This window comes from Lacerta agilis, chromosome 2 (genome assembly GCF_009819535.1).
Source record: "Lacerta agilis isolate rLacAgi1 chromosome 2, rLacAgi1.pri, whole genome shotgun sequence".
Lineage (NCBI taxonomy): Eukaryota > Metazoa > Chordata > Lepidosauria > Squamata > Lacertidae > Lacerta > Lacerta agilis.
The window spans coordinates 12,176,421-12,186,947 of record NC_046313.1 but is presented as its reverse complement, the minus strand read 5'-3'; the positions used below and the strand labels follow the sequence as shown (position 1 = coordinate 12,186,947).

At 46.5% G+C, this 10,527-nt stretch overlaps 1 protein-coding gene across 1 annotated transcript in view; it reads right to left on the bottom strand.

Moving 5' to 3' along the window:
* Nucleotides 1-1,262: 1,262 nt before the first annotated feature.
* The window catches only part of CS (citrate synthase), a 32,599-nt gene continuing 23,334 nt past the window's right edge, over nt 1,263-10,527 (bottom strand). The window contains exons 7-11 of the mRNA XM_033138618.1: nt 9,344-9,543; nt 7,038-7,167; nt 6,823-6,924; nt 5,296-5,505; nt 1,263-2,793 (exon numbers count right to left, since the gene is read on the bottom strand). Coding sequence (XP_032994509.1) covers nt 2,623-2,793; nt 5,296-5,505; nt 6,823-6,924; nt 7,038-7,167; nt 9,344-9,543 — 813 coding nt within the window. The 3' untranslated portion in view covers nt 1,263-2,622. The remainder of the gene's footprint in view (nt 2,794-5,295; nt 5,506-6,822; nt 6,925-7,037; nt 7,168-9,343; nt 9,544-10,527) is intronic.

Genomic DNA, 10,527 nt, shown 5'->3' with positions numbered 1-10,527 from the left:
TGTGGCCACTCATAAAGCGGTTATACCCAGTTCATTTGTGCTTGCGGATTACTGCACGAGCAATATGAGGGTCATGGCTCAGTGGCAGAGCATGTCTCTGCATGCAAAAGGTCACAGGTTCGATCTCCAGCAAGGCCTAAGGAACTACGCTGCCACAACACACACCTTTCTTTGCAGCATTCCCCCCCCCCAACTACTAGGGCTTCTACTTTGTCTTTTGAAAGCAAGGACTGAATGGTTGCCAGCTCAGTGTTTTGGTAGAATAAAAAGCTCAACAAAAATAACAGTAATCCTACTGAACACATAGGGGCTTGTGAAGAGGGCTAAGGTCCCTACCCCACACACAGGCATACAAGCAAGGAACCAAAGTCACTTTCTGGTGCTTGAACTGTTAAGTCGAAGGAGAAGTAACTGCTATGGTTTTCCCAGTCTGCCACCTCCTTTCCAGTGGAAGGTTTTGGTTACCTAAATAAAAACAGAGTCAGCTGCTATCAAAAAATGCTAAGGACCAACACTAGGGTTTTCCTCACTATCACTGCACAATGCTGAGAAATATAGAAACCAAGCACGCGCATCACAACGTACATTTTTGGAGGGTAAAAGTATGGTTTTGCAGGTTGCCACTGTGTGCACACACACGTACAATATTCCATGTCCATGTTTGGCATCAAGGAAATGGTTTCCACCTTGGAGCTATTGCCCCTGCAATTGCCCAGGACAGGAAGAATACATACCTGCTGAATGGTTTTGCCTCGCCACTACCATACAAAACCGGAATACCAACAATTCAGAATGCCCTATTCCAGATGATGCTCTGAAGTAGTGATTGTACAACCAAGTTTATTGGATGAGCATATACAAAAGGGACAAAGACGAATAGGAGGAACCTTGGGGTTATTCCTTTGGGTTTGTGACAAGTAGCTGTACGTCCCACCCCTGCTGCGGAGGAAGCAGCAACTTCAAATTTGGATATGAAACAGTGTAAGTAAAAAGTTAAGTGGGGCAGCTCCATTCCACTGACCACCCCAAACCAACAAACACAACCACACATGGCTTGTGTTTGCTGTCACTGGGACTTTTGGAGTTGGCAATGTCTACCTGTATAGAAGCTCTGGTTGTCCTGTTCCTTTAGGATTATGCGCTTCCAGTATCCTAAGCAAACTGTGATGGCTGGTAAGAACTGTGGAAGTGTGGGTGCAAACAGTCACTGGGAGCAATGGTTCAAAGGGCTCACTGATACACAGGGACAGACTCCAATACTGTAACTTGTTAATAAAAACATTTATTTTGCAGTTTGTACAGAACCACCCGAAGTTTGCAACGGAACGCTGATGCTTACACAGCTGTTGACACTGTGCCTTCAACTTAAGATTGGGGTTTTTTCTTTCCTTTTTTTGTTTGTGGTTATAGGACAAAAAGGGTTTCACACAAACACACAGAGAAAAAACAAACATTGGTAGGAGTGTATGAAGTCCTTTCTAGAGAGGAAAGGAGGCCAGGAGACAGGCTCCATTCTTTTCACCTATCGCTGCTCTCAAGGTGTGGCCAGCCAATTTAGCGCCACATGGCAGTGCTATTACAGCTGCCGTTTTGGAAATGTTACCAATACCTTCTTTGATACTGAGACATCCTCAGCCCCACCTTTTCGGTACCACAGCACCAACACTCAAGTCAAAATTAAAAATGGGAGGGGGAGGTCACTTGCTTCAAAAACGCTGTTCTCATCTCCTCTGGCTAAAGAGGAGGGAGGCAAGGAGGTATTTGTTCCTGGCAGATCAAGTTTCTTGAGAGTCTTATCTTTGGGAACAAAGCACCATTTCACAGAAGATCAGGGTTTTTTTTTGGGGGGGGAGTGGGTTGCCCAGGGGGTTGTGTGCATTAATGCAGGTCAGGACAACCAAGTGCTGTGGTAGCTTTGGGATGGGGCATGGGAAAGGTCTGTGTTGCCCCTCTTTGGTAGGCAAGGAGGTGAGCTGTACTCCTTCCTTGCTCACCAGAGTGTGGCTCAAGTCACAGCCCTACCTGCTCTGTCTTTTAAAAGCACAATTCTGCTGTTTTTGACAGCGGCGGGAGAAGGGTATACAAAAAGGGGGGAAGGGGGGGCTCAGCTGACGGGAAAGAACTGCTTTCCTCTCCAACCCCCTCCTGCCAAAAAGGGAGGGCATTGTTTAAAAGGCAGGACACCCCATCTGTGAAAGGTGGTAAAAAGCAGCATGTGATATGACATGATTGTTAAAGGGGAAATATTCTCTGCTCCTGGCCTGCAACCTGGGGCGATAAGAGGGGATGAAAGAGGAGGAGTCTGAGCTGGAAAGAAGCAACATTCTCTCTAGCCGGGGGCATCAGCTCAGGTTGGGAAGAGCTGCCTTGGGCCCTGCGCTAAGGAATCTAAACTAACTTTGAGGTGGTATTTTAAGGTAGCAGGTGTGGTAGAGAGGGGGGAGGAGGAGACGTATCTAGAAATTTTATCTGAATTTATCCCATAAATAACCTGAAAAAAATATGCGATGGTCAGTGCCTCTAAGGAAGGATCTTTTCAAGGCCCTTTGAACAAAACACAAAAAGTCGTATTGTCTCTACCGTTCCCTCGACAGCTAACCCCCTGCCACGTTATCCCTTGCTTTAACCTGACTTTGCACCCACAAGCACCATCAGCCCATCTGTGCTCATGGATTTGGGTCTCTCCAGGGGGAAGCCAAGCGCCCGGCTCCAGATGAGCTGCGACAGGACGCCAAGAGCTCGAGACACACCAAACAGCACAGTGTAGTAGTTCATCTCCTTCATGCCGTAGTACTGCAGAAAGAAAGAGGTGGTGGTTAGGAGAACAGCCGCAGGGAGGAAAGAGACCACTTTCCAGGCATAGAGAACCCTTTAAGTAAGTAAATAACTTTATTGTACTAGCCGTTGGCCATGACAAATATAGGGAACCCTTTAGCCCTCTAGGTGTTGCTGGGATCCAACTTTGTAATTACAGTGGTACCTTGGTTCTCGAACGTAAACTGTTCCGGAAGTCCATTCGACTTCTGAAACATTTGAAAACCAAGGCGCAGCTTCCGATTGGTGCAGGCGCCCTGGAAACAATAGCCCTGGAAACGCATTGGATGTTCAGCTTCCGAAAAACATTCAAAAACCGGAACACTTACTCCCAGGTTTTCGGCGTTTGGGAGCCGAATTGTTCGAGTACCAAGGCGTTTGAGAACCAAGGTTCCAATTGGCCACGATGGCTGAGAGAGCTAAAATGGAACCTCCACCTACAGACACAGTATACCTCAAACACTAGGTGCTCAAGAAAACCAGGAGAAGGGCATCACCTTCAAGACCTACCTGTGAGGTTCCTGGGAGGCAGTGGGGGACACACACAAACCTGACTGGTCACTGTCATAATCTATACTGTAAATTGCTCTGAGGGGCCTCACAGGAAGAGATTAAGAAAACAAACTGAAGGCTGATAGATCTGATCTAGCAAAACAAATGTTCTTACACACAAGAAATAATTCCTGGAAGTGACATGAATACGACAGCCCTTGCAAAACGAATTTTTGTTGTTCCAAGAGGGCAGAAGAGGGAAGTTTGTTTTCAGTCACTTCCTGTAGGGTTTTTCCTTTAAAAAGTTGCAGAAATTAAAAGGGTGGGGGATAGGGCAAAGCACTCTGATTCTTTGTCTCATACCAGCTGAAACATTTCAGGTTTGCCCACCCCAAATCCCAGCCGTTTAGGAATTCTGCCTCATGCCATTCCTATACTATGGTTGGATATAATAGCATCTGCAAGGCCTCCTAAGCCACCGCTAGAGGGAGGCACACCACCACCCTGCCTGGCTTCTGCAAGTGTAAGAGTTCAAATGATGATTGGCATACAATTACCAAGGGTTCCACAACCAGCTTATTGGCTATGGCAAAACAAGCGGCCCCAGGCAATTATTGCCCTTCCCCTACAATGCAGAGAATGTCGGTCACATTCTAGAACACTGTGCAACTCAACAGCTGAGTCAAAGCTTCCTCCTTCACTTAGCACCCACAAACTGAGTGCAAAAAAGGTGCTTCGGGCTGCACTGCAGATTTACCAATACCCTCCCCGAAAGACAGAAATTGGTATCACACTGAGCTAAATCCTGCAGAGCTGGTTCAGCGTCCTACTGTTGGGAAATAAACTGGGCTTGCGGACAAGGATGGGAGCAGCTCTGTGTACTGGTGGGGCGCAAGCGGAAACATTTAATGTAGTGCCTGGAAATAGAGGCTTTGCCCCAGGAAACGGACTCAAGCTTGCTTCTGGCGTTACCTAGAGCAGCAAAGTGGCATAAGCATATAAGATGCAGCTCTGACATCAGAGTGAGTGTGGTGCACTAGTCAACTTGGGGTCTGTACCACTCCCCAAAAAAAGACAGATTCAGCCCTACCAGGGAATCCCCTAACTCACCAGGCCTTCCCTATTTCACCCACAACACAGCCACATCCACCACGACAGGTGAAAACAAGTCACCTGATGTCATTTTGATGAGGTGAGGCAGCTGACCCTCAGATTGCAAGGTGGCCTAAGGTGCAGCAGTCAGGCTCTGAGGCTTCAGAGCTGCTAAGATATCAGGTTTTTTGCTCCACATAAACAGAAAACACCAGGCAGAGGTGAGGGAGAAGTAGTCTGTGACTGAGAGCTCTAGTTTCCCATCAAGAAATACCTTTATCAGGACTCTCCTTTTACTTCTCCGTTGCAGTGCTTTTGAGAGTGACACATCCACCTCTGTCCTAATCAGTTTGGCATTTTGTGATTTAGGTACATCATCTAAGCCTCAACTATGTTTTTCAAACCCTGCTTTTATCCTTCCCTTATATTATGGGCTGGATGCAACTAAACAGTTGCACTAGCAGGAGCCAGTGCAACAAATTATCAAAACCACAACAGCTTCAAAACCTTTTTAAAAAACAAAAAACAAAAACCCATCATCCTTTACAGATACTTATCACAAGATTCCCTGCACCTATTTGGTCTGAATATGGCGGGTTCCATCCATTTCTGTCTAAAAGTGTAAGTTTTAGGCAGTGCTAAATCTTCCCCCATGCTTTGGAAAGCAAGTTGAGGTGATCCTCTGTCTCAGACCCAAGGCAAAGTGTGATATTAATCCGAGCTGAGAGCACCCTCTATCCGAGCCTGCAAGGCAAGTTCCCAGGGAAATATTTTCCCAGTGCTCAGTCCTAAGAAATGTGCTTGTAGGGCCCAGATTCTAGCATGCACCTTTAGCTGAGAAAGTCCAGGGCTTCTGTCTCTGCCCTCAAGAGGGTTGCCAAAGGTAGTCAAGCTCACCTGCAGGAGGACCCCACTATGTGCATCCACATTGGGCCAGGGATTCTTGGCCTTGCCCTGTTCCAGCAGCACATTAGGGACAATCTTGTATAGCTGCGCCACCAGCTTGAAGAGGGGATCTTTGGGAAGGTGCTTGAGTGCAAATTCTCTCTGGCAGGTGTAGCGAGGGTCCGTCTTCCTCAGCACTGCATGGCCATAGCCAGGAACCACCTGCAACATGAGACGTTGACAGAATCTTGTGGGTGGTACCCAATATGATGTGCAAAGGGGTTACCAGGCAGGTACTCAGCCCCCTTCATAGTTGCCAACACCCACACCTTGCTCGATGGGTTTTCACACAGTGCCACCACTACCCTTGATTTCTCACCTGCCCCCACCATCCTGCCTGTGGGACTCTTTAGGCAGTTCCCACCAGCTCACATTCATTTTTAACACTGACCTGTTTTAACAAGCCCTAGAGCAGGCTAAGTTTTTAATCATTTTTTATTAAAAGTTTTCAACATGAAATACTGTAAGAGCCAAACTAATCTAGAGAGAAGGAAAAAAAGCAAGAATAAGAAGAGGGAGAAAATAAAGAAGAAAAAGTGAATACAAGGTCCTCCATCGCTGTATCTTAACTCCTATTGCACGTACAGAAGAGGAAACCCTCCCAGCTCTCATCTGGGTGCTTCCTCTTCCCGAGCCCTACAGCAGTTTAAAGCTTGTGGAATGAGATCATGATTGGAAATTGTGTGTGTGTGTGAAATATATATTTGCACACAGACAGCAAGAGAAAATCTAGGCTGCCATATCCATTTTCTGTACAGCTTCATCCTGGCAACTTGTCTCCTGGCTGGTTTCTAGGAGGAGTGCCCTATTGGCCCATAGCACGGACTGACTTGAAGTCCTTCTTTGTCTTCTCCCATTGTTGACGACTCCCAGCACGTGACTTCCTGTTTTTGCTCCCCATTTCTATGCCAAGTGAGACTATGATGGCACTGGGAATCCACTAGCTAGTACATCAATGCCTTTCTTCTGCAGCTAATTCACATGCTTCACTTCCCAGTGGCTGCTGAAGAAGAACTGGGGGATAATTACGCATCCTTAAAATACATTTAAGCCACTCCTTGTGGTCATGTAATCAACGTGGCGGAGGGGGAAGATATTCCTTTCTAACAAAGAACAGGACATGAGTTGCCATTCTAAGAGTCTCCACATTGCATTTATTACGGACTCAATAAAATAGGACAGGGGAAAGGCATCAAGGCTGTGGGAAGTGCAGGAAAAAGAAGAATGAATATTTTAGACAGAATTCCTCTTCCTGAGAAGCTCAGCTTAAAAAGCAAAACAAAAATCTAAATATGGCTGCACATATATGCTTTTGTGCGGTTTACAAATTGAAATCCCACAAGCCAGTGTGGTTTCTCTGTGCTCCCACCACCCCATTTTATAACACACCTCACTGCAACCTAAATCTCTATAGTTTCCTCCCAACCGCATCCCCTCCCTCTGTTGCCCCATTAAGGCTTTGATGCCGCCAACACTCACCCTGCCGGAGTTCAAAGTATTCCAGATGAAATCCCTCAGTTTCGTGTCGGACACATCCTCACCCAACTCCTTCTGCAAGTTCGTCAACCATACCAGCACTTCCTGCAAGAAGCCCGTGAGATTTGCTGATAATGTGCAAGAACAGGAAGGGCTCCCTAAATGCTCTCCGCCAAATTCAAGATTTGCTAGCACTGCTCGGCTATGCAGCCCCCTACCTGATTTGCAAGACCGTGGAGTGGGCCAGCCAGACCATTCATGGCTGCAGCGAAAGCCAGATAAGGGTCGGAGAGGGCACTGCCCACTAGGTGACTGGTATGGGCACTGACATTACCACCCTCGTGGTCACTGCAGAAAACAAAGGGGGGGAGAGGGGAAATAAGCAGGGAGCAAGGAAGCTTAGAGCGCACAGCAAGCAGACTGAAATGAAGTTTTGTATGCATTTGACCCAATGGTTAATAAATTAAGATTCTCACCAACATTTCTTCCTGAACAGAAAAGATGGCACATAATATTCCAGAAATACAATAGCAGTCACAATGAATTCATTTTATGGTAACATTAAACACCCCATGTAATACGGATTAGTTGGAAATATTAATGCTAAACAGCATTTAGTGTTTTCCTACAGTGGTCCTGAACGCCACACAGACACACTTCTTAATAATCCTGGACCACTATTTGTTTTTAGGTGTACGTCTAAAAACGTGAAACATTAGAATGACAGACACACACGTTTGGAAACGCAACAGGTCATACACGCTCATCGTAGGCTCAGTATGCGAGAAGAAGTCACTGCCAGGGAACACTCAGGTTTACTGTCACACGTACGGAACGGCCTGCTATCAGCCACGCTAAAACAGGCCCATATTCCCATAGAACAGATTGGGCAGGGTGGGAGGAGACCAAGGCACTGAGGCAGAGGAGCCTCAGATCCTCCAGTGAGCTCACGGCCAAGTGAGATACAAATCTATGGACTCTGGGCTCATAGCTCTTTGCTCTTCAAACACTATGCTAAGCCAGCTACGTCTGATGCTTTTAAATTATTGTTGTTATTAGCAATACTGCTTCCAAAACCTCTCACAGAAATTAACAGGCTTTTGACATTAAAAATGTATTCACTGTCTTTGGTCATCATATGCAAGCATGAAAGATGTTCATGAAAGCGGCTCTCTCAGCACACTCACGATAGCTCTGTCAGTAGAGCATGAGACTCTTAATGTCAGGGTTGTGTGGTCGAGCCCCACATTGGGCAAAAAGATTCCTGCATTGCAGGGGGTTGGAGTAGATGACCCATGGGATCCCTTCCAACCCGACGATTCTACAGTTCCAGCATACCACGGCTGTAAGTAACAACCTACCAGGGCGAAAGTAACATTACCCTTGTAACATGTAGCTCCCAATTGAGGGTTAAACAAAAGTTAGGGTTCTCTGCCACTAGAGGGAGCCGCTTATGAGAACATACGAAGTCATTATTAGCCCAACTAGCAACAGGATTTCAGGCAGAGGCCTCTCAGTTGGGCTGATGGATTGGGACCAACTGCTGGGTCACAGTTTGATCTAACAGCAGCAGGAGTAGCAGCATACAAACATATGGTAAAAAGAAGATTAAGAAATGGGACACCAAATTCATGTTTGTGTTAAAGGTGGGTTCCAGGTTGAAAAACATTGAAGGCTACTGCTCTAACAGACTATTCCATGGATTGAAGTTGGGATGTTATACATGGAAACTCTAACCCCTGAACTATGCACCCAGGTCCCCGCACATCTCCACTGTCGCAAAAGGGTACAGATTATATCAGATGCTTACGTTCTATGCCTGTTGGCAATAAAACCACTGTCAACAAGAGAAAGAAGAAGTGTGCATGCACACGAAAGCTCACACCAAGAACAAATTTAGTTGGTCTCTAAGGTGCTCCTGGAAGGAATATTTTTATTTTTTATTTTGTTTTTACTGCTGTCTATGCTCTGGTAACCTCTAGGTTAGATTACTGCAATGTATTGTACATAGGGCTGCCCTTGAAGGTGGTTCAGAAACTTCAGCTGGTGTAGAATTCGGCAGCCAGGTTGCTCACCGGGGAAAGGTGGTTTGAGATTACATTGCACGGAGCCTGGCCTGACCGTACTGGCTGCTAATCAGTTTCCGGGCCAATTCAAAATGCTGGCTTTGACCTATAAAGCCTTAAAGGACCCTCATATGAACGGACCCTGTGATCATAATCTGAGGCCCTTCTTTGTGTGCCTCCTCCACAACGGTGACAACACAAGAGTGGGCCTTTTCTGCGGAGGCTCCTCGTTTGAGGAATGTTCTCCCCAGGAAGGCGTGCCTAGCACCTTCATTATGCTCAAGCACAGAAAGCATATGGGGGAAATTGCACCAATGCTTAGTGCGCTGGCAGTGATGGATGTTGGGGGGGAAGGACACAAATGCTAAGCTCACAAAAGCTCAGGCCTCAGCTCTTTCCGTTGCTCCATCAGCTCACAGCTCTTGCACAGCTCTTGTACACAGACAGGCAAGACTTACCTGTGAATGGTGAGGTAGAGGCGCATGAGTTCAATGAACTCGGGGTCATTATAGCCCAGCATGTTGGTGAAGTTGTGCGACCAGTCTAAGGCGGGATCGATGGCGCCGATGCTGCTGCCTTCACGGTACAGATTGCGGTAAATCTTTGCAGCTATACATGGCAGCTTGGCAATCAAGTCCATGGAGTCCTCATAGATAAACTGCAAGGTACGGAAGGGGAGGGGGAGGTAGAAGTCAGGAACCACTTGTAGGGGTCTTCCCCCTCCAATCCCGCCAGAGCAGGAGCATACAATCTGTTCGCTGGCTACAGCTACAACAGTTAACACAAAGGCTAGAGAGGCTTGTGTATAGTCTGCAACAAGAATCTTTGTATTCTGCCTTCATGCATGCATCGCACGAGATGAACTCTTAAGAGCACAAAAGCAGCTGTGGCTGTAAAATAAAATGTACTCATCCGAAAGGTGCCACAAGACTCTGCTACTGTTTGTCCTGAATGTATAAACAGACCTAGGAATGCTGATAAGCACTGCTGCCTATTCTTCCAAGAGCCACATGGGCAGGACTTCCTTCATGTGCTCATAGGCAGGGGACTGGCATCTGAATCACACTCCTGCCACACATTTCTGCTCTTTAATAATAACAAGTATTATTTCTTATGAGTCACTTTCCACAATAAGTCTCAAAGCAATCTGCTGGCAACGGCAATGTACAAAGCAATTTGTTGGCGATTGTCAGGAGAACACAATAAACAAATTTAAAAGTGGTATTAATGCCGGAACACCCTAGAAACAAATCCCTCCATCCCACAATATAGAGATGAGTTTCCCCTCCAAAATCGTCCAGATAAAATATATAATCAACTGCTGGAGAAATTAACACTCAAATGCCTGGGACCGAAATGATGCCAATGGCATCCCATGAGTATTCCACTGAAAAGGGCCTGTTCTCTTGTCTAACTGCAGTGCATTGGCTGGGCAGGGGATGAGCAGGTAAAGGTTAATGAACAGCAGAACTACTAACTGGCTCCTCGCATCCCAATACCTTACCCTTAACTCCAGACAGCAATGCCTCATGGCAGATACAGGCCAGCAGAATTGGAACGGGCCAGAGACCAAAGTCTCTTTGCTGCAGTGCCGAGCATGTGCACACACATTTTAGGTAAGGCCAGAGGCACATGTCATCTT